The sequence below is a fragment of the Hypomesus nipponensis genome, chromosome 25, assembly GCF_054491055.1.
Source record: "Hypomesus nipponensis isolate SF chromosome 25, ASM5449105v1, whole genome shotgun sequence".
Taxonomy (NCBI): Eukaryota; Metazoa; Chordata; class Actinopteri; order Osmeriformes; family Osmeridae; genus Hypomesus; species Hypomesus nipponensis.
The window spans coordinates 998,774-1,026,254 of record NC_140385.1 but is presented as its reverse complement, the minus strand read 5'-3'; the positions used below and the strand labels follow the sequence as shown (position 1 = coordinate 1,026,254).

At 44.2% G+C, this 27,481-nt stretch overlaps 1 protein-coding gene across 3 annotated transcripts; it reads right to left on the bottom strand.

Annotated features, from left to right (window-relative positions):
- Positions 1-1,361: 1,361 nt before the first annotated feature.
- Positions 1,362-25,950, bottom strand: LOC146221596 (butyrophilin-like protein 10). Of its 3 annotated transcripts, XM_084691065.1 has the most exons (6): positions 13,974-14,200; positions 10,659-10,746; positions 9,358-9,702; positions 8,969-9,256; positions 8,630-8,782; positions 1,362-3,312 (listed from the first exon to the last, which is right to left on the bottom strand). In XM_084691065.1, the coding sequence occupies exons 1-6, from the start codon at positions 14,013-14,015 to the stop codon at positions 3,236-3,238; spliced, it is 993 nt and encodes a 330-aa protein (XP_084547191.1). In that variant the 5' UTR covers positions 14,016-14,200; the 3' UTR covers positions 1,362-3,235. The 3 variants fall into 3 exon arrangements, with proteins under 3 accessions (XP_084547191.1, XP_084547190.1, XP_084547189.1); XM_084691064.1 differs by lacking the exon at positions 13,974-14,200 and adding an exon at positions 25,872-25,950 and having other exon boundaries at positions 8,630-9,256; XM_084691063.1 differs by having other exon boundaries at positions 8,630-9,256.
- Between the last annotated feature and the right edge of the window lie 1,531 nt (positions 25,951-27,481).

Genomic DNA, 27,481 nt, shown 5'->3' with positions numbered 1-27,481 from the left:
CTGACCCAGGTAGATAGAGGATCTGACCCAGGAAGGGGATAGGCGCAGAAGTGATTAAACCTAGACCCTCAGGGAGGTCAAAGGGCATCAGTCCTACTAGGTGTTTGGAGTAAAATACAACAACACAATAGTACTAACATTCACACACACACACTTGCCCACACACACTATCATCCCTGCAGGAAGGACTCAGGCAGCCCACCACTGCCCCCTAGTGGAGGAGACAGGACACTTACTGAGCTGCTCAGACTGGAAACTCCTCCTCCTCATTTCCGATTGGTTTCAAAATCTGCCAAAAATATTCTATGAAATAGTTAGTATTTTCAGACAGGTACGAGAACAGCAAACTTGGATGAGAGGATAAAGCGGAAATATCAGGAGTAAAATAGCTGAGCGGTTAGGGTATCGGGCTATTACTCAGATGGTTGCCAGTTCGAATCCCGGCCGTGCCAAAATTATGTTGTGTCCTTTGGTCAAGGCACTTCACCCTACTTGCCTCGAGGGAATGTGCCTGTACTTACTTTAAGTCGCTCTGGATAAGAGCGTCTGCTAAATGACGACATGTAAATGTACAGGTGTCTAGGCCACTCCCCCAGGTGTCATAGGCCCCTCCCCCAGGTGTCTAGGCCCCTCCCCCAGGTGTTCCTTCTGGTGACAAAGAGAAACTCACAATGAGGCTGCAGTGGACAATGGAAAGCTGGATTGACATTGACTATTGAGTCATAAATTGATTTATTTTTGATGATTCACTGGGCACACTGGTCAATATGGATGCACATCTCAGTAAATAGCCTATTAGAAGGCAAGGGTAAATATGCTACAAGGGCCAGATGTTTCTATTTATGGTATTGGGTGATAAATGATTGTGTAAGTTGCTAATTAGCTAGCCGAACTCATCAACGTTTCCAGCCCAACTCTCCTCACCCATAGTGGTGAAGGAGAGGGTTGGGGATCAAACTCTTCCAGTGGGTCAGTCTTTCAGGCGCAGGGATGCAGACCACCCCTCTCTCCGGTACTACTGTACTCTGTGAGTTGCATCATTCAGGAAATGTTTTTGTCCTTGACAAACATAACCTGTTAGAAGTACAATGCCCTGGCTCTCTCTCTTTCTCTCGTAATTTGCCGACCTGGCCCCACATTAAAGAAAGGAAAAATAATCTGGCCCTCGCAGAAAAAAAGTGTGTGTACCTCTGTGTGTGTGTTTGTGTATAGCTCTCTGTGTGTGTGTGTGTGTGTTTGTGTATAGCTCTCTGTGTGTGTGTGTGTCTCTGTGTGTGTGTGTGTGTGTACTCATGTGTGTGTTTCATTTAGTTTCCATCACACCACTATAGCTTCCAATCAGCAACATGGACACATTTACTTACTGAGTAAAAGATTTATTAAAACCAAAACATACATTTAGATATGTAACATTGCCAACCAACCAAGTGTGCAGTTGAACTCTGTTTGGCTAGCTAGCCAGCTCTGTAACCAGTCATTAACTCATTTATCCATCAGACTAGATTATCTTTGTTTTACCTATTACAACGTCTGCTACACGCTCTCAGTGATCATTATAAAAACCATTGATCTTTAACTCACTCAAAAAAATACAAATTTTATCAAAAGTTTGGTATGAGATTATCATACCTTTCAACGTTTGGTTACAAAAATTCAACGTTTCCAATTGGCTGGTAGGTTGCATTTAACTCTGTATAACTTAACACAACTATCAACTCGGCAGAAAACGTCCCTCAGTATGCCTGCTATTATCAAAACAACCACTGGAGGGCGCATCTAAGCTGCCTATGTAAACGCAGTACTTAAAGACACCTTCATTCCGACAGGACAGTGCAGCACATGTACATAGTATCTCCAATGCAACACAACAACACCGCTGTTATCATGAGACATGAACAAGATACTGAAGGGTTTCTGAATACCTGTAGTTTTTTCCGATTGCTTAAGCACAATTTTGAAAACAGGGCTCACTTTGTCAAAACACAACTCTCAATGTTGCCCCATGGTTCACAACATGGTCAACCAATGTTGTTCAAATTTCATTAGATACTGTAAATTTGGCTTTATTCTTCCACGGCCTCCAGGTCTACCTCTCCCTCCCTCTCTTCCTCCACGGGCTCCCCCTCTCTCTCTCTCTCCCTCTTCCTGCAACATTACCTTCTATTTCAAGAGGACAGGTACACTGACCTGTTGCCTTTTATAGTGCTTACACCTGATTGGTATGTTTACAGTTGAGCACTTTAGTGCTTCTACACCTGACGCCCGTGTTTGGTCCATCTGTTCATGTGTGGCATTTTACAGGGAGTGTCTAAAAAAGGCAATGAAGTGACATCATCTAATATTTCTGTGTCTCATGTATACAAGTGTGTTTAGTGATTTGCAAAACACTGTGTGTAGTATTTAGCAAATAGTGTGAGGCTGAGAATGTGCTTATTGTTGTGGAGATCTGGTCTGCTGTTTTGCTCCTTGAGTGTCAGGTTTCACTAACTGTGTGTTTTGACATTTTTGTGTGTAAGCAATCGGAAAAACCTCTAAGAACGACAAAACCAAGCTGAACACTTGGAAAATCAAGTCTGCTTGTCTCTCCACACACAACAATCATAAAAGACACAGTAATGTGTGGGGGGGGTGTATGGTGTGTGTGTGTGTGTATGTGTGTGTGTGTGTGTGGGGGGGTGTGGTCTTGACCTTGTGGGGCCCCTTTGCTGGGACCCATAACTTCAAATACTTTTTAATGTTTTTTCAGGGGTTTTAGTGTAAGGGTTAGATTTACATTAAGGGGTAAGGTTAGGGGTTAGTGTTTAGAGATGAGACCATTTTGAATGGAAGTGAATAGATTTGCCCCTCTAACATATAAAAATAGACTTGTGTGGGGTGTGTGTGTGTGTGTGTATGGTGTGTGTGTGTGTCTGTGTGGGGTGTGTGTGTGTGTGTATGGTGTGTGTGTCTGTGTGGGGTGTGTGTGTGTGTGTCTGTGTGGGGTGTGTGTGTGTGTATGGTGTGTGTGTCTGTGTGGGGTGTGTGTGTGTGTGTGTATGGTGTGTGTAGATGTGTGTGATGCGTCAGGATTCTGGCAGGGGGGATGTTTTCAGCACCAGCGGCTCAGTCAGGAATGAAGCAGCAAGGCTTCACAAGGCCTTGTCAGCTCTCTCAACTCACACACACACACACACACTCACACACACACTCACACTCGAACACACATTCTATTTGAGGGAAGCCCCAGATAGGGTAATCATGTAGCATCTTGTAGGGGTATCTCCTCCACATGTGGTCCAGGAATGTCAACGTCCTGCTTCGTAGATGATGAAGCTGATGGAGAAAAAGTGTTTGTTTTAGCATCACCACTCATCTGACAGCAACACCACTAATAATGACACAAGTAGTAGTTGTTCTGAGTGAGGCTGGGGTGGATAGTGGGTGTTGTGAGTGAGGCTGGGGTGGATAGTGGGTGTTGTGAGGCTGGGGTGGATAGTGGGTGTTGTGAGTGAGGCTGGGGTGTATAGTGGGTGTTGTGAGTGAGGCTGGGGTGGATAGTGGGTGTTGTGAGTGAGGCTGGGGTGGATAGTGGGTGTTGTGAGTGAGGCTGGGGTGGATAGTGGGTGTTGTGAGTGAGGCTGGGGTGGATAGTGGGTGTTGTGAGTGAGGCTGGGGTGGATAGTGGGTGTTGTGAGTGAGGCTGGGGTGGATAGTGGGTGTTGTGAGTGAGGCTGGGGTGGATAGTGGGTGTTGTGAGTGAGGCTGGGGTGGATAGTGGGTGTTGTGAGTGAGGCTGGGGTGGATAGTGGGTGTTGTGAGTGAGGCTGGGGTGGATAGTGGGTGTTGTGAGGCTGGGGTGGATAGTGGGTGTTGTGAGTGAGGCTGGGGTGGATAGTGGGTGTTGTGAGTGAGGCTGGGGTGGATAGTGGGTGTTGTGAGTGAGGCTGGGGTGGATAGTGGGTGTTGTGAGTGAGGCTGGGGTGGATAGTGGGTGTTGTGAGTGAGGCTGGGGTGGATAGTGGGTGTTGTGAGTGAGGCTGGGGTGGATAGTGGGTGTTGTGAGTGAGGCTGGGGTGGATAGTGGGTGTTGTGAGTGAGGCTGGGGTGGATAGTGGGTGTTGTGAGTGAGGCTGGGGTGGATAGTGGGTGTTGTGAGTGAGGCTGGGGTGGATAGTGGGTGTTGTGAGGCTGGGGTGGATAGTGGGTGTTGTGAGGCTGGGGTGGATAGTAGGTGTAGTGAGTGAGGCTGGGGTGGATAGTGTGTGTTGTGAGTGAGGCTGGGGTGGATAGTGGGTGTTGTGAGTGAGGCTGGGGTGGATAGTGGGTGTTGTGAGTGAGGCTGGGGTGGATAGTGGGTGTTGTGAGTGAGGCTGGGGTGGATAGTGGGTGTAGTGAGTGAGGCTGGGGTGGATAGTGGGTGTTGTGAGGCTGGGGTGGATAGTGGGTGTAGTGAGGCTGGGGTGGATAGTGGGTGTTGTGAGTGAGGCTGGGGTGGATAGTAGGTGTTGTGAGTGAGGCTGGGGTGGATAGTGGGTGTTGTGAGTGAGGCTGGGGTGGATAGTGGGTGTTGTGAGTGAGGCTGGGGTGGATAGTGGGTGTTGTGAGTGAGGCTGGGGTGGATAGTGGGTGTTGTGAGGCTGGGGTGGATAGTGGGTGTTGTGAGTGAGGCTGGGGTGGATAGTAGGTGTTGTGAGTGAGGCTGGGGTGGATAGTGGGTGTTGTGAGTGAGGCTGGGGTGGATAGTGGGTGTTGTGAGTGAGGCTGGGGTGGATAGTGGGTGTTGTGAGTGAGGCTGGGGAGGATAGTGGGTGTTCTGAGTGAGGCTGGGGTGGATAGTGGGTGTTGTGAGGCTGGGGTGGATAGTGGGTGTTGTGAGGCTGGGGTGGATAGTGGGTGTTGTGAGTGAGGCTGGGGTGGATAGTGGGTGTTGTGAGTGAGGCTGGGGTGGATAGTGGGTGTTGTGAGTGAGGCTGGGGTGGATAGTGGGTGTTGTGAGTGAGGCTGGGGTGGATAGTAGGTGTTGTGAGTGAGGCTGGGGTGGATAGTGGGTGTTGTGAGTGAGGCTGGGGTGGATAGTGGGTGTTGTGAGGCTGGGGTGGATAGTAGGTGTTGTGAGTGAGGCTGGGGTGGATAGTGGGTGTTGTGAGTGAGGCTGGGGTGGATAGTGTGTGTTGTGAGTGAGGCTGGGGTGGATAGTGGGTGTTGTGAGTGAGGCTGGGGTGGATAGTGGGTGTTGTGAGTGAGGCTGGGGTGGATAGTGGGTGTTGTGAGTGAGGCTGGGGTGGATAGTGGGTGTTGTGAGTGAGGCTGGGGAGGATAGTGGGTGTTCTGAGTGAGGCTGGGGTGGATAGTGGGTGTTGTGAGTGAGGCTGGGGTGGATAGTGGGTGTTGTGAGTGAGGCTGGGGTGGATAGTGGGTGTTGTGAGTGAGGCTGGGGTGTATAGTAGGTGTTGTGAGTGAGGCTGGGGTGGATAGTGGGTGTTGTGAGTGAGGCTGGGGTGGATAGTGGGTGTTGTGAGTGAGGCTGGGGTGGATAGTGGGTGTTGTGAGTGAGGCTGGGGTGGATAGTGGGTGTTGTGAGTGAGGCTGGGGTGTATAGTAGGTGTTGTGAGTGAGGCTGGGGTGGATAGTGGGTGTTGTGAGTGAGGCTGGGGTGGATAGTGGGTGTTGTGAGTGAGGCTGGGGTGGATAGTGGGTGTTGTGAGTGAGGCTGGGGTGGATAGTGGGTGTTGTGAGTGAGGCTGGGGTGGATAGTGGGTGTTGTGAGGCTGGGGTGGATAGTGGGTGTTGTGAGTGAGGCTGGGGTGGATAGTGGGTGTTGTGAGTGAGGCTGGGGTGGATAGTAGGTGTTGTGAGTGAGGCTGGGGTGGATAGTGGGTGTTGTGAGTGAGGCTGGGGTGGATAGTGGGTGTTGTGAGGCTGGGGTGGATAGTGGGTGTTGTGAGGCTGGGGTGGATAGTGGGTGTAGTGAGTGAGGCTGGGGTGGATAGTGGGTGTTGTGAGTGAGGCTGGGGTGGATAGTGGGTGTTGTGAGTGAGGCTGGGGTGGATAGTGGGTGTTGTGAGTGAGGCTGGGGTGGATAGTGGGTGTTGTGAGTGAGGCTGGGGTGGATAGTGGGTGTTGTGAGGCTGGGGTGGATAGTGGGTGTTGTGAGGCTGGGGTGGATAGTAGGTGTTGTGAGTGAGGCTGGGGTGGATAGTGGGTGTTGGGAGTGAGGCTGGGGTGGATAGTGGGTGTTGTGAGTGAGGCTGGGGTGGATAGTAGGTGTTGTGAGTGAGGCTGGGGTGGATAGTGGGTGTTGTGAGTGAGGCTGGGGTGGATAGTGGGTGTTGTGAGGCTGGGGTGGATAGTGGGTGTTGTGAGGCTGGGGTGGATAGTGGGTGTAGTGAGTGAGGCTGGGGTGGATAGTGGGTGTTGTGAGTGAGGCTGGGGTGGATAGTGGGTGTTGTGAGTGAGGCTGGGGTGGATAGTGGGTGTTGTGAGTGAGGCTGGGGTGGATAGTGGGTGTTGTGAGTGAGGCTGGGGTGGATAGTGGGTGTTGTGAGGCTGGGGTGGATAGTGGGTGTTGTGAGGCTGGGGTGGATAGTAGGTGTTGTGAGTGAGGCTGGGGTGGATAGTGGGTGTTGTGAGTGAGGCTGGGGTGGATAGTGGGTGTTGTGAGGCTGGGGTGGATAGTGGGTGTTGTGAGGCTGGGGTGGATAGTAGGTGTTGTGAGTGAGGCTGGGGTGGATAGTGGGTGTTGGGAGTGAGGCTGGGGTGGATAGTGGGTGTTGTGAGTGAGGCTGGGGTGGATAGTGGGTGTTGTGAGTGAGGCTGGGGTGGATAGTGGGTGTTGTGAGTGAGGCTGGGGTGGATAGTGGGTGTTGTGAGTGAGGCTGGGGTGGATAGTGGGTGTTGTGAGTGAGGCTGGGGTGGATAGTGGGTGTTGTGAGTGAGGCTGGGGTGGATAGTGGGTGTTGTGAGTGAGGCTGGGGTGGATAGTGGGTGTTGTGAGTGAGGCTGGGGTGGATAGTGGGTGTTGTGAGGCTGGGGTGGATAGTGGGTGTTGTGAGTGAGGCTGGGGTGGATAGTGGGTGTTGTGAGTGAGGCTGGGGTGGATAGTGGGTGTTGTGAGTGAGGCTGGGGTGGATAGTGGGTGTTGTGAGTGAGGCTGGGGTGGATAGTGGGTGTTGTGAGTGAGGCTGGGGTGGATAGTGGGTGTTGTGAGTGAGGCTGGGGTGAATAGTGGGTGTTGTGAGTGAGGCTGGGGTGGATAGTGTGTGTTGTGAGTGAGGCTGGGGTGGATAGTGGGTGTTGTGAGTGAGGCTGGGGTGGATAGTGGGTGTTGTGAGGCTGGGGTGGATAGTGGGTGTTGTGAGGCTGGGGTGGATAGTGGGTGTTGTGAGTGAGGCTGGGGTGGATAGTGGGTGTTGTGAGTGAGGCTGGGGTGGATAGTGGGTGTTGTGAGTGAGGCTGGGGTGGATAGTGGGTGTTGTGAGGCTGGGGTGGATAGTGGGTGTTGTGAGGCTGGGGTGGATAGTGGGTGTTGTGAGGCTGGGGTGGATAGTGGGTGTTGTGAGGCTGGGGTGGATAGTGGGTGTTGTGAGTGAGGCTGGGGTGGATAGTGGGTGTTGTGAGTGAGGCTGGGGTGGATAGTGGGTGTTGTGAGTGAGGCTGGGGTGGATAGTGGGTGTTGTGAGTGAGGCTGGGGTGGATAGTGGGTGTTGTGAGTGAGGCTGGGGTGTATAGTGGGTGTTGTGAGTGAGGCTGGGGTGGATAGTGGGTGTTCTGAGTGAGGCTGGGGTGGATAGTGGGTGTTGTGAGTGAGGCTGGGGTGGATAGTGGGTGTTGTGAGTGAGGCTGGGGTGGATAGTGGGTGTTGTGAGTGAGGCTGGGGTGGATAGTGGGTGTTGTGAGTGAGGCTGGGGTGGATAGTGGGTGTTGTGAGTGAGGCTGGGGTGGATAGTGGGTGTTGTGAGTGAGGCTGGGGTGGATAGTGGGTGTTGTGAGTGAGGCTGGGGTGGATAGTGGGTGTTGTGAGTGAGGCTGGGGTTTTATACTGTATTATTACACGGCTGTTCTTAACGCTGTAGAAAGCTCCATTCACTTGAATGAGGCTTCCAAACGTTCTGCGGTCTGATATCTTCTGGTAACAGACCGTTGCTATGAATAACAGACCGCTGTAAAGGAAAGTGGCCTTTTTGCTTCTGATTCACGTCTTTCGTAGCATTCCGCAAGTAGTCCGGTAACTTTTCAACCCCAGCGTACTCCGTTGCTTAGCGACGTCAGCTGATTTGAAGCCTAAAGAATGTTCAACGTCTATGAAGTTCAACGTCTTTGGCAAACTATTTCTCTGCTGATCAACACTACGAATGGTAACAAATAAATTCTAAAAAGACACACTTAAGTAATTTTGTTGGCAAGTAGCCGTGTAATAAGCGGGATAATGTACAGAACGCCGGTCATTATCGGGAAAATAAGCCCCGACAGGGCGAACAGCACCCCGACGCGAAGCGGGATCAGTGGGATTTCTACTGACTGGACCTTGTCCTCCTCTCTCTTGTTTTCACAGGAACATCTTTCCCTTCAGAGTCACAAACATCTGTTAGAAATACAGGAGGAAACACCATGTCTGCCGTATGACATCTCTACACACACGACTGTATCTTACCTTTACTGCCTGCTGTACGTTTCTTCCACCATACTGCTCCACGTTTCTTCCACCATGCTGCTGCTACTGCTAACACCAAGACGGCAACAACTCCAAAAATGAGACCAACTGTTTGACCATTGGTCCATCCATCTTTCAGGTGAAATATAGAATCTGAAAGATACAAAGTGATCCTCATGAGACAGTTTCCTGACAGAAAGAGATGAAGCACTAATGAAGAATAAGAAATGTCTCCATAGATAAATGTTGATTTATTAATTAATGGACAGCATCTTGAATTTTGGTTTGGATTTTTATTTTGGAGCATCACAAACCAATAATAATAACACAGAACCTCACCAGAAACATGGATCTCTTTCTCCATGGTCTGGTTGAGTCCCTGCAGATGAACCCTGCAGGTGAAGTTGTCTGTCTTCTGTACAGTCACTCTGCTTCTCACAGTGTAGCGTTGGTGAGGGCCGGGGTCAGGGTGTCTGTCTGTCTGTGTGACATCAGCAGGGAGGAGGCGTCCCTCACTGTCCCTCCACTCCAGCTCAGGTTCTGGGTACCAGCTTCCAGACTCACACTGGAGAACCATCCCTGTGCCGTTGACTCCCATGATGGAGACCACTGGTTTAGAGACCACCACTACAGAGACAGACACATACAGTATAAGACCATCAGAGACATCAGGAACTCTTCAACATCTTTTAGGTACATTAGCATCTTCTCTATTTGATCTAACTTACCAACACTGAGCTGGATAACAGTCTCCTTCTTCTGTCCATCCTTAACAAGGCAGGTGTAGTTCCCCTCATCCTCCAGCTTCACTCTGGACAGTTTCAGGGAGACGTTGCCCCTGACCAGCTCTCCTTCAAACAGCTTCGTCCTGTCTTTGTAACGTTGATTAATCTTTTCTTGTAAGTTATGACCATTCCGGTAGAAATGTACATATTTAAGTTTCAGATCAGGTCTGGTCCATGCTACTGTCAGGTTCTCTGCATCGATGGGAGGTTCCAGGGAACACGGCAGGATGACATCATCACCAGCTACAGCTACAATGGGGTGAGGTGAACCAATCAGCTGAGACTCTCCTGGAAGAACAGACACAAAGACAGAATCCATCTGGGATATCAAGAGGTGTTTAATAAAGGTTGTCTTCCATTGTTGTTTGTTAGCAAGTCTTTCTATCTTTTAGCATTTTGATCTAGCAGACATCATTTCCAAACCAATGTATAGGAACAGGGCAGATACAAAGTAAAGCAGATCAAGGATCTGAAGAGCACAGTTATAGCAGTATATCGAGGTGTTGTAACCAAACAGGAGTAGAACATGCATGGTAGGTTACTTTAAAAAGGTTTTCACAGCCCATTTTAATTTAGACTTGTTTTGGACAAAGTAGAGTGAGTGACTAAATTATTTAAACATGGGCTAGGTATATAACTTGGCTGCTATGTTAGGCTACTATATAGCCTGGTATATTACATTAACATGGCTGAGCGGGTAGAGAATCAGGCTAGTAATCAGATTCGATTCCCGGCCGTGTCAAAAATGACGTTGTATCCTTGGGCTAGGCACTTCACCCTACTTGCCTCGGGGGGAATGTCCCTGTACTTACTGCAAGTCGCTCTGGATAAGAGCGTCTGCTAAATGACTAAATGTAAATGTAAGTCGCTCTGGATAAGAGCGTCTGCTAAATGACTAAATGTAATGTAACATTGTTATACAGAGACCTGTTGGCCTAACACACCCTGTTATTGTAACACATCATTTGTGGAGACAAAAATGTGCATATTAGATTAGCAGACCTATTTATCCAGAGATAATTTACTGGGGGTTTACTAGTCACTTAGTCAGGGCCAGCAGACCCAACAAACAAAGTAAACATGTATTTAGGGCCCAGCGATTGGCCAGTCAATGGGCCTCATACACTATTCATGTTTAGGGCCCCAAAACCCTGGGGCCAGCCCTGTTCTTGGATATGCTAATCTGTTCGTCTGCAACCAAATGCTGTAGCCAATAGCTACCACTGGCTTGTTCAAGAACTCACCCGCGGACGACTGGGAGCAGAGAACCATGAACAGCAACACCCTGCTGCAGATACGGTCCATCTTCCAATGCTGGAAACACATTAGGCCCTAAATTAAGAAAAATAACATGAATTAGTAATCCTTTGAGAGACAAGATACTTGCATACATTTATTGCAGAAACTCCCATAAATATTCTTAAAAATGTGACTATGATAATCAAAGTTGTAGTCTGATACTTATTGAAGTATATTCATGAGACTTTCTGCAATAAATGTAAGTAAGTAAGACTTTATTTATATAGCACATTTCATACAAGAATTGTAGCTTAAGGTGCTTTACATAAAATCAATAAAAACAATAATACAAGTGATAAGTCATAATTAAAATAGCAACAATAATATAACTAATAAAAGTAGTAAAACCCTTCTGAGATAAAATTACTTAAATGCTTCGGTAAAAAAGTAGGTTTTAAGCTGTCTTTCAAAAATGTCTAGCGTCTTTTCTACCCTAATATTTGTGGGTAATTTGTTCCATAGTTTTGGGGCGTAATTAGCAAAGGCCGAATGACCAATCTTCTTATGACTGCTTCTGGTGACCTCTAATAGGCCTGCATTTGATGATCGCAGTGTTCTAGCTGGTGTGTAGTTTATAAGGGAGTTAACAATGTAGCTAGGTCCTTGTCCGTGTAGAGCTTTGTATGTTAGGAAAAGGACCTTAAAGTCTATTCTGAAGGTAACAGGGAGCCAGTGTAAAGTAGCTAGGACAGGACTAATGTGTTCTCTCCTTTTAGTTTTGGTTAATAATCTAGCTGCAGAATTTTGAATGAGCTGTAGTCTTTCAGTGGTTTTCTTGGGAAGACCAGTGAAAAGTGCGTTACAGTAGTCCAGCCGGCTGGATATAAAAGTATGAATTAACTTCTCTGCATCATTTTGGTTTATGAATGGTCGCACCTTTGCTATATTCCTCAGGTGAAAGAAAGCTGTTTTGGTCATTTTATTTATGTGAGAGTTGAAATTCAAATCTGAGTGTAGGATTACACCGAGACTTGTCACCTCTGGTTTAAGACAGGGGGTTAAGCCTCCTAGATTCTTAGTAAGCATCTCTCTTTTGGATTTGGGGCCACATAGTCGGACTTCGGTTTTGTCTTCATTTAATTTAAGAAAGTTATCATTCATCCATTTGTTTATTGCCAACAGGCAGTTGGTAATGGAATTGATGGCCGTTGCATCGTTGGGTTCAGTGGATATATATAGTTGTGTGTCATCCGCATAGCTATGGAAATCTATGTCATGTTCTCTGATTATGTCGCAGAGTGGTAACATATAAAGAGAAAAAAGTAATGGACCTAAGCAGCTTCCTTGAGCAACCCCGTAGCAGTTCTCATGTTTCTTGGACCTATGGTCTCCTAAACTAACTTCCTTCCTGTGATATATGATTTTATCCAGTTCAATACACTATCCGTGAACCCAATAAGCTTTTCCAGTATATTGATCAGGATGTCGTGATCAATGGTATCAAATGCTGTACTGAGATCTAGCAGGATAAGGATAGAGACTTTATTTGCATCAGAGTTTAGTCTGAGGTCGCTAATTATTTTGGTGAGAGCAGTTTCAGTACTGTGATATTTCCTGAAACCTGACTGCGAGACTTCCAGGATGTTATTTTCTTCAAGAAAATAATTTAATTGGACTAAAACTATCTGTTCCAGTACTTTACTAATAAAAGGAAGGTACAGGCAATGTAGGCTTAACTGTCCAAACGAAACTGGTTTAACAAAATGAAATGTATGTAGGGCCTATTCCTAGGGGCCTATATAGGGATAATATCATACCAGGTTTTAACGACGGTCGTACAATGTAAGGCTCTATGCACGCTCAACATGACTTTTTAATGATGGCGGTACGACTGTCTCCCTAACCAGCACGCGAATCATCTTTAGACGCAACACATGTTCAGCCTATAACTGACTTTATCCAGGGCCATCTGAACGGTAATGAAACATGCACAGTAACTTAGCATCTAATGAAGGTGGTTTCATGTCCCACAAATTAAGACATAGTGGGCTAGCCTATTAGAAGGCAATGGAAAATGTGCTACCAGGGCTAAGGCCAGATATTTCTTTTTTTATCATTAAACCATGTGCATTACAAAACACCTAAATGGCCTAAATGATAGCCTAATGCAGGGGTGGGCAATTCCGGTCCCCGAGGGCCGCTGTCCTGCATGTTTTAGATGTTTACCTGCTCCAACACACCTGATTCAAATGAATGGTCATTCTGGAGCAGGGATCACAGAGAGGATAAATCCACAGAATTATTTGTCATGACACAGAACAGCCTCAATTCCATCTACGCACGGTGCCTGATGCATAGCCTATAAGCTAGTCCTTCAATTAAACATCAAAGTTAAAGTGACAGCTCTAGATTCTATTTTATAGGCAATAGGCGCTAATAGGCCTACGCGTTACCCACAAAAGCATCAGTATGATTACTGATAGGGTTAAAGACTAAGTTAGGCCTACGTTTGCCATAACTCTAAAAAAAGGCTATTTCATGGTTCGCGTGTTATTTTCCTATAATTCATATTGTTAACTAAAATCTGAAAACAACCAAAATTGTGTTATTCCGATTACAGAATGTTGTTGCCTATTTATAAAGCGAGGAATCCAATTTCAAGGCCTGTTCATCCACATGCAGGATGAACAGAAATGTGGGAATTTTTTCCAAATCTTTGTTATGTAAAGGTAATCCCGAGCATTAGGTTGCCTACAAGCGACACATACTACCGTTTCCTCACACAGGCTATATTATTAGTTCAGGTTATCACAGCCACCTTTTCCCACAGCTTTTGCACTATATGAATGAAAGGTGTCAAAATGTGCGTCTCGTTCTCGATTTCATTGCCATTGAAATATTTAGATATAGGCCTATGAAAAGGTTTTGTGGCAAAATATGGCCCATCGAAATGAATGGATGTCATGTTGAGAATTAGAAAGGATAGGAACCTGGTGTCCATTTGTAAAAACATAAATAATAATCATTGGTGGCCCAGGGCTCTCAAGTTTTATAAAAAGTTTGGCGTGAGGTCAACGTTTGGGTATAAACTATTACGGCCCTATTTTGCGTTTGGAAAAAATACAAAAAACGAATGGGTATAGGCCTACACGGACACGGATTCGGTTACAAACATTAAATTAGGCCTACATATATGCCTGCATGCCTATCATCTATTAGGTAGCCTACATATTTATTACAACAAATACATATGAAAATATTTTGAAGAAGCTATTTAGCAAATATAGTCACTTTATAGACTTGGATAAGAAAATAGTTACGTGTTCAGTTGAACCAGGAACCAGAAATGACAGCCAGTGCATGCAGTCCTACTTTCTTTCTATGGAACATTAAACCAACGTCAATAAAAGAAAAATATGTATTAAAGTATCACAATAACGTGTCGAAGAAATCTGGTTACAGACGTAACCAAATCTGCCTATTCCCAACTCCCCTACAGTCTCGTAAACTCGCCCGCTCTGTGCGAGACAGCAAACCTTTTAACCTGTCATCTGCCTAGCAACAAATTAGCCTACCACATAGTATGGAAACAAATCAGTGTCATAATGTCTTGGCATCCAATACTTAATATTGAAATGTAAACGACACCGAATTCTCATCTGAATATTCAAAATAAAATAAAATTCAAAGCCCCAAAAAATCGAGACGAAAATGTTCGAGCTGAAAACATTTGATCATAGGCCTGCTTGGGATCTGGTAGTGTGAATGGTCGTCTATGAACAGCAAGGCATTAGCCATATGGAGTCAAGCAAGATCAAGTTTAACGACTGTCGTACAATGTAAGGCTTTATGCATGCGCAACATGACTTTTTAACGATGGCGTTAAGCCTGTGTCCCTAACCAGCACGCGAGTCATCTTTAGACGCAACAAATGTTCGGCCTATAACTTACTTTATCCAGGGCCATCTGAACGGTAATGAAACATGCACAGTATCTTACACTACCACTTAATGAAGGTGGTTTCATGTCCCTCAAATAAAGACATAGGCTAGGCTAGAATAAACAGAGCTACGCTAGTCTATTGAGTTTATGACTTGGCTTTCGATCATAAACATTATCCTAATTTATTGACTGGGTAAATAGTTAGTGTCAATTATGAACTTAAATCTTTGCAATTTTTCTGAATAAATGTAGGAAACAACATTAACGTTAATGATATAACGTTATAAACGTTAAACGAAAAGACGTACAGGTGTTGTATCACCCGATGCATGACTCTCTGGATTGGCACCCCCTCGCGGGAGCGCGCGCGATTCAAAGAGTGAAGGATTTCGTCTTGATATCGCATCCAAAAGAAGGGGAGACAGAAGTCTCACATTAAACCGTCTTTGTTGTTGAATTCAAGAGAAGGATGTCTGTTATCTGTGTAAATATCAGATGCTATTTTCAACACAAAATCCTTAAAATTCGTAATTCAAACGGTATAGTAACGAACGCGAACCAACATTCTTGCTCCACGACATCGCATTCTGAGGAAATATACCCCAGTATGATCATGATTATTGCTACACAAAATGTATTTTGTGTATTTTGTGTAGCAGGTTCAAAGTATTTCACATGGCATAGTTCTTCATACTAATGTATAGGTTCAAAGGCATGCGATTATAATGCAGTTAGCCTGTGCGTTATGGAGGACCAAACCTGCCAAAATTAAAAATAAATGAATAAATAAATAAATGTATAAATAAATGTACTTATACATAAAACAATGTAAATTGTTATTTACATTGCCATTTATTTCTGTATTTATTTGTTTTTGTATTTATTTATTTCTGTGTACATTTATTTCTGTATTTATTTATTTATGTGTACATTTATTTCTGTATTTCCTTGTCCTTAAGCTAATGAGGTAAGCTGTCAATCAATGTATGTCACGGTGTCACCTTAACCCCATTGGTTGATCGGTATCAGAGTGCGAAGATTGACTTTCCATGCCTGGGGTTGCTATGAATACCTTAGTAAACAAAAGACTGCACACACGCAACAGATAGCCAGAGATTTGAGAGTTTTGGCTAGCTAACCTTGCTAAAAAAGTACTAGTCAATATGTTTTACTTTTTCGCGTTGAGGTTCTGGATACCAATTTGTACCATTTAGCTGCATGCAGAGTCATGAAGAGAAAGAGTTGCATCAATCGATTGGCTTTACGTTCATGGTACTGCACTGTAGGCTAGTTAAAACTAGAGCGAGCTAGCATCAGTTTCAAACACAGCAGCATCGTTGTTGAGGAACAGTTGTACTGTATTGTATGATGGAGCTGTGCCAAGGTAAGAATGTGTAAGTTCTTGGCCCATTTTCTGGCATCTAGTACATTTAACATTTCAGTATCTTAAAGTGCCGAGATTTTTTGATGCTAGCTAGAAATGTAGAAGCCAGAATGTAGCTAAAACAATGTGCTACGAAGTGAGTGATGACCTGTTTATGCAATGTTAAGTGTAGCTAGCTAATTTAGTGCACTATTTATATTTATTGAGAAACTAATGCCTACAAACAAGTTTGTGTGAGGAAAGCTGTATTTAATTATTAATCCATAAATGTGGTCGCTTATTTGCACCAAAGTCTGGGAGTTGGTACAGTAAGAAATTGGATGATATTATACAGTATCAAGGAACCATCAAAGAACAGAGTACAACATGGTTAACCTATTCATAAAGTGAATGTTTACTAAGCAAACTATGAGTTAGAGACCATTGTAACATTCAGTCCATCATGAGTTAGAGACCATTGTAACATTCAGTCCATCATGTGATTATCATTACAGCTTACTGTCTGTTTATGTGTGTGTGTGTGTGTGTGTGTGTGTGTGTGTGTCTATGGCCCTTGCAGTCTGGCATTGCTACTGAGGTTGATGTGAGCTGAAAAGGAGGCCCAGTGCCTTGGAGGTGGATGTCAGACCACTGGACGAAGGAGCGCTGGATGGGAGACCACTAGTTGAAGGAGCGCTGGATGGGAGACCACTGGATGAGAGAGAGCTGGAAGGGGGACCACTGGAAGAGGGAAAATGTGATGGAGTGGACTGTCTTATATTTGAACCACAGTATATTTGTCATTACTATGCTTTTAATTGTGGTCGTTATTGAGTTATATTGAGTTTGCTCCTGTTGACTTTAGCAAACCACCTCTTTCTCCTCTCACTATCAGCTGGGAAGCTGTAGCCTACATCACGATTCCCTATTTGGAGCATGCAATACATCCCCATGCATCACACCCAACCATTATGAAATCCAAGATGCTAGGTGCAAGACCAAGACAGCGCAGTGTAGACAAAAGTGTTACCTTCATTGTGTCACCCTTTACACTCTTTTCATAGCAGAGACTAAAATAACGTGTACATATTTGAATAGTCATGTTGACTATCATGTAGTTGTACTATAGCCTTTCACAACCAAGTCCTTGAGGTTTAATCATTGTGCACTACACATGCTTAAAACTTTATTAAACTGTTTCCTATTTCTATCATTACATGGTCATAATCACCTTGTGTGCTGTCAGTTTTTGATGATTCAATAAAAAGGAATAAGTAGGGCAAGATTAAATAAAGATGCAGAACAAACTACTTGTTTGTAAGTTACATTTAATGACAACACATGAAGGGTATGAAGGGGTTCTTAAGTTGGAGTACAGCTCTGGTTGCATCTATGTGGCGGTTGGTTTAAACCTGATGGACTTGCTGTTGATAATGACAAAAATGCAGAACACACCACTACAAATGCAGTGAACTATGACTAAATTGTGTCGGTAAAACTGTAGAGTATTACAGTATAACCATGCTAACCTGCTAGGGAAGTTTACCGGCTACCTGCCTAATGTTACAACATTGGATTAAAATTATTAGAGCTACGTACGTCTTACTCATTTACACGAGTTCCTTAGTTTAACCCGTCTGACAGATCGTTGCTATATTCATTTGAATTTGTGGTTGCCGTGTACGCGATAAGTAGGCTACACTTCAGAATATCCACATATCATCTGACCAGATATCAATAGTTTGATCAGCTGCCTTTAGTAGCTCCAATACCTGTCTAGACATGTTTACTGTGACTTTACGTCTAATCTATCTGGTCTTGCTATGGCATAATGCTTGGCTGAACTTCCTGCCCTGATCCCGCCCTGATCCCGCCCCTATCCCGCCCCCTAATTAGCTTAAGGATGAAGAAATACAGAAATAAATGTGCACATAAATAAATAAATACAGAAATAAATACAGACAGAAATAAATCTATCAATAAATCTATTGCCTACATAGAAATAATTTTACAATAAGTTTGCTATTGTCTTTTATTTTCTACGTAATTTATTTCTGTCTGTATTTATTTCTGTATTTATTTATTTATGTGCAAATTTATTTCTGTATTTCTTCATCCTTAAGCTAATTAGGGGGCGGGATAGGGGCGGGATCAGGGCGGGATCAGGGCAGGAAGTTCAGCCAAGCATTATGCCATAGCAAGACCAGATAGATTAGACGTAAAGTCACAGTAAACATGTCTAGACAGGTATTGGAGCTACTAAAGGCAGCTGATCAAACTATTGATATCTGGTCAGATGATATGTGGATATTCTGAAGTGTAGCCTACTTATCGCGTACACGGCAACCACAAATTCAAATGAATATAGCAACGATCTGTCAGACGGGTTAAACTAAGGAACTCGTGTAAATGAGTAAGACGTACGTAGCTCTAATAATTTTAATCCAATGTTGTAACATTAGGCAGGTAGCCGGTAAACTTCCCTAGCAGGTTAGCATGGTTATACTGTAATACTCTACAGTTTTACCGACACAATTTAGTCATAGTTCACTGCATTTGTAGTGGTGTGTTCTGCATTTTTGTCATTATCAACAGCAAGTCCATCAGGTTTAAACCAACCGCCACATAGATGCAACCAGAGCTGTACTCCAACTTAAGAACCCCTTCATACCCTTCATGTGTTGTCATTAAATGTAACTTACAAACAAGTAGTTTGTTCTGCATCTTTATTTAATCTTGCCCTACTTATTCCTTTTTATTGAATCATCAAAAACTGACAGCACACAAGGTGATTATGACCATGTAATGATAGAAATAGGAAACAGTTTAATAAAGTTTTAAGCATGTGTAGTGCACAATGATTAAACCTCAAGGACTTGGTTGTGAAAGGCTATAGTACAACTACATGATAGTCAACATGACTATTCAAATATGTACACGTTATTTTAGTCTCTGCTATGAAAAGAGTGTAAAGGGTGACACAATGAAGGTAACACTTTTGTCTACACTGCGCTGTCTTGGTCTTGCACCTAGCATCTTGGATTTCATAATGGTTGGGTGTGATGCATGGGGATGTATTGCATGCTCCAAATAGGGAATCGTGATGTAGGCTACAGCTTCCCAGCTGATAGTGAGAGGAGAAAGAGGTGGTTTGCTAAAGTCAACAGGAGCAAACTCAATATAACTCAATAACGACCACAATTAAAAGCATAGTAATGACAAATATACTGTGGTTCAAATATAAGACAGTCCACTCCATCACATTTTCCCTCTTCCAGTGGTCCCCCTTCCAGCTCTCTCTCATCCAGTGGTCTCCCATCCAGCGCTCCTTCAACTAGTGGTCTCCCATCCAGCGCTCCTTCGTCCAGTGGTCTGACATCCACCTCCAAGGCACTGGGCCTCCTTTTCAGCTCACATCAACCTCAGTAGCAATGCCAGACTGCAAGGGCCATAGACACACACACACACACACACACACACATAAACAGACAGTAAGCTGTAATGATAATCACATGATGGACTGAATGTTACAATGGTCTCTAACTCATGATGGACTGAATGTTACAATGGTCTCTAACTCATAGTTTGCTTAGTAAACATTCACTTTATGAATAGGTTAACCATGTTGTACTCTGTTCTTTGATGGTTCCTTGATACTGTATAATATCATCCAATTTCTTACTGTACCAACTCCCAGACTTTGGTGCAAATAAGCGACCACATTTATGGATTAATAATTAAATACAGCTTTCCTCACACAAACTTGTTTGTAGGCATTAGTTTCTCAATAAATATAAATAGTGCACTAAATTAGCTAGCTACACTTAACATTGCATAAACAGGTCATCACTCACTTCGTAGCACATTGTTTTAGCTACATTCTGGCTTCTACATTTCTAGCTAGCATCAAAAAATCTCGGCACTTTAAGATACTGAAATGTTAAATGTACTAGATGCCAGAAAATGGGCCAAGAACTTACACATTCTTACCTTGGCACAGCTCCATCATACAATACAGTACAACTGTTCCTCAACAACGATGCTGCTGTGTTTGAAACTGATGCTAGCTCGCTCTAGTTTTAACTAGCCTACAGTGCAGTACCATGAACGTAAAGCCAATCGATTGATGCAACTCTTTCTCTTCATGACTCTGCATGCAGCTAAATGGTACAAATTGGTATCCAGAACCTCAACGCGAAAAAGTAAAACATATTGACTAGTACTTTTTTAGCAAGGTTAGCTAGCCAAAACTCTCAAATCTCTGGCTATCTGTTGCGTGTGTGCAGTCTTTTGTTTACTAAGGTATTCATAGCAACCCCAGGCATGGAAAGTCAATCTTCGCACTCTGATACCGATCAACCAATGGGGTTAAGGTGACACCGTGACATACATTGATTGACAGCTTACTTCATTAGCTTAAGGACAAGGAAATACAGAAATAAATGTACACATAAATAAATAAATACAGAAATAAATGTACACAGAAATAAATAAATACAAAAACAAATAAATACAGAAATAAATGGCAATGTAAATAACAATTTACATTGTTTTATGTATAAGTACATTTATTTATACATTTATTTATTTATTCATTTATTTTTAATTTTGGCAGGTTTGGTCCTCCATAGTGCGTAGGGTGGGTTACTCAGACAGGTCGAAAACAACAACCTTCTGATCCAGAATAGGCTATCAGCTGTCCTGAAAAGGGACCAAAGGTTCACATGCCTAGCCTACAAAAGACAAGTACTAAAAACAATGTATCAACCATGTATCAACATCAAAAGAACCATCAAATCTTTTTTTAAGATAGGAAATATTATTCTTATTGTTTAAGTCAATGAAATAAATGAAAAAATAAAACATAATAATCCCTCACCTACCATGGACTATTCTGTTTTCAGACCTGTCCACCCTATACATACACATGTATTGGTATTCAATTGATGCTATTAAATGTACATAATGCTGGCGTAGAAGGATAGAAACGTATGCGGGGGGAGAGCATTTCATGGCAGATTTTCCATTAGATGTAAGTGCAATGCACCCCCTGTTAACCCTGACTAGGACAGTGTGACATGCCTGAAACTTACTGTGGTTACTCAAACTAGTGCCCTCAGTGTACTGTAAGAATTATTTGATGCTGGGATATACAGAACCGACAATAGAGGGGGGGGGTGCATTTTACGACAGGCTTAATGCACCCCCTGCTAACCCTGATTAGGAAAGTGTTACATGCCTGAAACTTACTGTGCTTACTCATGCTAGTGCCCTCAGTGTACAGTAAGAATCATTTGATGCTGGGATATACAGAACAGACAATAGAGGGGGGGGTGCATCTCACGACAGGCTTGTTGTATTCCTTCTTGTCACAAAATGCACCCCCTGCTAACCCTGACTAGGAAAGTGTCACATGCCTGAAACTTACTGTGCTTACTCATACTAGTGCCCTCAGTGTACAGTAAGAATCATTTGATGCTGGGATATACAGAACAGACAATAGAGGGGGGGTGCATCTCACGACAGGCTTAATGCACCCCCTGCTAACCCTGACTAGGAAAGTGTCACAGGCCTGAAACTTACTGTGCTTACTCATACTAGTGCCCTCAGTGTACAGTAAGAATCATTTGATGCTGGGATATACAGAACAGACAATAGAGGGGGGGTGCATTTCACGACAGGCTTAATGCACCCCCTGCTAACCCTGACTAGGAATGTGTCACAGGCCTGAAACTTACTGTGCTTACTCATACTAGTGCCCTCAGTGTACAGTAAGAATCATTTGATGCTGGGATATACAGAACAGACAATAGAGGGGGGGTGCATTTCACGACAGGCTTAATGCACCCCCTGCTAACCCTGACTAGGAAAGTGTTACATGCCTGAAGCTTACTGTGCTTATTCATACTAGTGCCCTCAGTGTACAGTAAGAATTATTTGATGCTGGGATATACAGAACTGCCTTGAGATGAAGAAGTACTTTGTGAAGATGTACCTCAATAAACATTAGTAACAAAGAAAATAACACAAAAAGGAGTCACGTATTTATCATACAAGATTGTATTGGTTATGCATATAACTACAACAGGACGGTGGTTGTCCTGTCAGCTCATTTGTACTGTTTCCCAAAATCAAAATACCTACCAGCAGGTAATATGGGACTGCAACTGCATTGCAAATAATAAAAGGTTTATATTATTTAATTTTATTCAATATCTTTAATTTTATAGTGTCTGTTATTCACAGAGTGTGTGCATTGCACAAGATGGGGCTAGTATGAGTAAGCACAGTAAGTTTCAGGCATGTAACACTTTCCTAGTCAGGGTTAGCAGGGGGTGCATTTTGTGACAAGAAGGAATACAACAAGCCTGTCGTGAAATGCACCCCCCCTCTATTGTCTGTTCTGTATATCCCAGCATCAAATGATTCTTACTGTACACTGAGGGCACTAGTATGAGTAAGCACAGTAAGTTTCAGGCCTGTGACACTTTCCTAGTCAGGGTTAGCGGGGGGTGCATTTCGTGACAAGAAGGAATACAACAAGCCTGTCGTGAGATGCACCCCCCCCCTCTATTGTCTGTTCTGTATATCCCAGCTTCAAATGATTCTTACTGTACACTGAGGGCACTAGTATGAGTAAGCACAGTAAGTTTCAGGCCTGTGACACTTTCCTAGTCAGGGTTAGCAGGGGGTGCATTAAGCCTGTCGTGAAATGCACCGCCCCTCTATTGTCTGTTCTGTATATCCCAGCATCAAATGATTCTTACTGTACACTGAGGGCACTAGTATGAGTAAGCACAGTAAGTTTCAGGCCTGTGACACTTTCCTAGTCAGGGTTAGCAGGAGGTGCATTAAGCCTGTCGTGAGATGCACCCCCCCTCTATTGTCTGTTCTGTATATCCCAGCATCAAATGATTCTTACTGTACACTGAGGGCACTAGTATGAGTAAGCACAGTAAGTTTCAGGCCTGTGACACTTTCCTAGTCAGGGTTAGCAGGGGGTGCATTTTGTGACAAGAAGGAATACAACAAGCCTGTCGTGAGATGCACCCCCCCCCCCCCTCTATTGTCTGTTCTGTATATCCCAGCATCAAATGATTCTTACTGTACACTGAGGGCACTAGTATGAGTAAGCACAGTAAGTTTCAGGCCTGTGACACTTTCCTAGTCAGGGTTAGCAGGGGGTGCATTAAGCCTGTCGTGAAATGCACCCCCCCTCTATTGTCTGTTCTGTATATCCCAGCATCAAATGATTCTTACTGTACACTGAGGGCACTAGCATGAGTAAGCACAGTAAGTTTCAGGCATGTAACACTTTCCTAATCAGGGTTAGCAGGGGGTGCATTAAGCCTGTCGTAAAATGCACCCCCCCCTCTATTGTCTGTTCTGTATATCCCAGCATCAAATAATTCTTACAGTACACTGAGGGCACTAGTTTGAGTAACCACAGTAAGTTTCAGGCATGTCACACTGTCCTAGTCAGGGTTAACAGGGGGTGCATTGCACTTACATCTAATGGAAAATCTGCCATGAAATGCTCTCCCCCCGCATACGTTTCTATCCTTCTACGCCAGCATTATGTACATTTAATAGCATCAATTGAATACCAATACATGTGTATGTATAGGGTGGACAGGTCTGAAAACAGAATAGTCCATGGTAGGTGAGGGATTATTATGTTTTATTTTTTCATTTATTTCATTGACTTAAACAATAAGAATAATATTTCCTATCTTAAAAAAAGATTTGATGGTTCTTTTGATGTTGATACATGGTTGATACATTGTTTTTAGTACTTGTCTTTTATAGGCTAGGCATGTGAACCTTTGGTCCCTTTTCAGGACAGCTGATAGCCTATTCTGGATCAGAAGGTTGTTGTTTTCGACCTGTCTGAGTAACCCACCCTACGCACAGGCTAACTGCATTATAATCGCATGCCTTTGAACCTATACATTAGTATGAAGAGCTATGCCATGTGAAATACTTTGAACCTGCTACACAAAATACACAAAATACATTTTGTGTAGCAATAATCATGATCATACTGGGGTATATTTCCTCAGAATGCGATGTCGTGGAGCAAGAATGTTGGTTCGCGTTCGTTACTATACCGTTTGAATTACGAATTTTCAAGGATTTTGTGTTGAAAATAGCATCTGATATTTACACAGATAACAGACATCCTTCTCTTGAATTCAACAACAAAGACGGTTTAATGTGAGACTTCTGTCTCCCCTTCTTTTGGATGCGATATCAAGACGAAATCCTTCACTCTTTGAATCGCGCGCGCTCCCGCGAGGGGGTGCCAATCCAGAGAGTCATGCATCGGGTGATACAACCCCAGACAGCATTTACATCTGTGCCAGATCCGTTTTCGAATCAGCAGATTCGCGCAGCAGTCGCACTCACAATGCAGATCTGCACCAAATGTGGGCCAGACCTCTATAGCAATTCTCGCTGTGACATTCCGTCCGGCGGGTGCGGCGCCGATCCGGGACAGCTGCGCAGACCAGACGCGCCACAACTGAATTGACGTCCGCCCGGCGGGTGTGGGCCGGATCAGAGCCATATACAAATATGATAAAAAGTATTTTTCTATGGCTCTGGGCCGGATCCGCGGCAGCTGCGCAGACCAGATGCGCCACAACTGAATCGAGTCCGCACGGCGGGTGTGGGCCGGATCAGAGCCATATACAAATATGATAAAAAGTATTTTTCTATGGCTCTGGGCCGGATCCGCGGCAGCTGCGCAGACCAGACGCGCCACAACTGAATCGAGTCCGCACGGCGGGTGTGGGCCGGATCCGCGGCAGCTACGCAGGCCAGACGCGCCACAACTGAATCGAGTCCGCACGGCGGGTGTGGGCCGGATCCGCGGCAGCTACGCAGGCCAGACGCGCCACAACTAACGGAACGCTTTCCCCCCGCATAAACCTGCCACTCTATCTGACTGCCGAGTGGAAGACCGCAGGCTGCAACGTCGTTGTGATTGTTGTGATTTATGATTGTTGGTAAGTGCATTATTAGTAGGCCTGGTGTTGAAGTCATGTTAGTCTGTTAAATATTTATTTGAAACATAAAAGTTTACAAACTTATAGTTTACACCACATTATTCTGACAACCTCAGACGTACTAGTAGCGTACGTGCTTGACAAGCTAGTAGCATAGGTTAGCTGGTACAGCAGGTTCTTTTAAACATCCACAACTAATGTGAACATAAGGCCAAATCGGTTATCTTTGCTTATTATTTACAAACATGGCTGAATATCGTGTCCATTGTGTGTTAGCTGCAACATCGTAGCCATGTTAGCGCTAGCCACTATACCCACTGTTTTGTCTGTAGCTAGCCTAGCTGCTAGTACTAATAGTAGCCTACTATACTGCCACTGCGGTGATCGCTGCTAGCTACTAGTACTGCTAGCACCGACTTCTCACGTCCAAATACATATAAGTCTCACTGTATATACACATATAGTCTTCAACATCAACACGCTATGAAATAAAATTGAAATGAACTGGTACATAATCCCGTAACAGATGTTTTTTTATGCTGTAATGTTCTCTTGTGCCTGTTTAAAATAAAAATAAAACGTTTGAAAATTACAAATTGTGTGGGTATTTGTTTGGCCCTTAATTGTCTGATAGCCTAAGTATGAATCACAGATCAGGGCCAGATGAGCCCCAGATATGAATCGCGGATCTGGGCCAGATCCGCACCACACATCATGGCATTAATAACTGTTCTGGGCCAGTTCTGGGCCAGATCTGTCTCTGATCCGTAATTCCGACCTGTTCCGGTATTGGGCCGTTGGAAAGGATGAGCCCGGTCCAGGTCCGTAAAGCGGATCTGGGCCAAATGTTAATGAAGACCTGGGCCAGATCTGGCCCAAACACATTTTGCTGTCTGGGACACCGGTACGTAGCTTTAAAGAGTTCGGTGGACAGCAACAGATTAAAACTCCCGGGATTTTCCGGGTTTCCACCTTTTACAGTCAGTTTACAGAAACTTCTATCAGAGAACCATAGATATAGGCTATATATACACTAGATGTCTTACCGCGGCGTCTAGAACGTCCGCACATGGCGGCCATCATGCCACAGGCAACTCGCTCACCCATAACATTGTGTTGATGCTACATGTACTTTTTAAATGACCATAACTTGCTCAATTTTCAACCGATTTTTAAACGGTTTGGTTTGTTATCAACGTCAGAGATCTCGCTATTCCACTGCATACTTCTATTAAATGTTTAAAAAATTACAGAATTATTCATAAGTATGCAGTGGAATAGCGAGATCTCTGACGTTGATAACAAACCAAACCGTTTAAAAATCGGTTGAAAATTGAGCAAGTTATGGTCATTTTAAAAGTACATGTAGCATCAACACAATGTTATGGTTGAGCGAGTTGCCTGTGGCAAGATGGCCGCCATGTGCGGACGTTCGACTCCGTTGTCCAGCAACGCGGACGAGACATCTAGTGTATATATATATCTATGCAGAGAACTGCCACTCTCAGGAAACTTCCGGGTTCTGAACTGGTTGAAGTTCCATGTGAGGGCGCTAACGAGCGAGTGCAGAATGAGTGGAGGTCTATGGAGCGGTACCCCTCAAATCCACTTTTCTCAGGATATCATTTTTTGTCTAGTAATTTGAATTCTGAATTCCAAAGGGGAGGCAAAAAAATACACACTGATGGCTGTTAGATTTTTTTAAAGTCGTCTTTCTGTTCTAAAAAGCTTTTGAAAATGTCATTGACGTCATACACATCGTACGACGAGAGCTACTGCTTTACGGCAAGCTCTGGTCACTTTCTTTTTTCTCTCAGGGCATCGACAACACAGCTGACAGGTCAGGCTCTCCCTGTCAATACTTACTTACAATACTCAATGCATTAATTAGTAGAATGCGTGTTATGGGCAACAACGACTCACCCTGTAAGAAATCAGAAGGACATAAGTACTCATTCATTCAACTTTCGACCTATAATCCATGTTGAACATGCAAAACGACAATCAAATCGGAGATTTCTCAACGACAATCAGGCGAAAGAGACACATTTAGCCGTTTAGCTCCATAGACTCCCATTCAACATGCACTCGCTCGCGATCACCCCCAGTGGAACTCTGGTGGAACTGCAGCCAAATTCGGTACAATGGGGCTTAATAGGGAGTGGCAAGGCTCTCCTTAAACAGGCTCTGCTTCTATGAAAACCATAAAAGGAAGTTCAGGGCCACCACTGGTGCCACCTACCATGCGATCGGCTATTTGCTGACAGGCTTGTCCATATGCATGAATACTGGCCAATTAAAACAACTAAAATATGAGGGGCATAAGTTCAGGCTGAGCGGCATGTTCAACAACCACACTGGAGAAGCATGAGAGAAGACGCTGATCATAACGTCGACTCAATCGGTGGGTAGGCACAAATGTCCATAGAAAAATGCTTAGTTTATTGATATATAAGAAAGGGTAGATAAAAACATGTAAACTTGAGTCTCGATATGTGGTTGATGGCCGCCC

Excerpts from the sequence above, each read along its gene's own strand:
- LOC146221596 (XM_084691063.1), bottom strand. The coding sequence starts at position 14,015 with ATGCACTGGCTGTCATTTCTGGTTCCTGGTTCAACTGAACAC. Across the intron at positions 9,703-10,658 it reads CTGCTCCCAGTCGTCCGCGG|GAGAGTCTCAGCTGATTGGT; the intron begins GTGAGTTCTTGA and ends CTGTTCTTCCAG. Across the intron at positions 3,313-8,629 it reads ACGTACAGCAGGCAGTAAAG|CTTCATCATCTACGAAGCAG; the intron begins GTAAGATACAGT and ends TTTCTCCATCAG.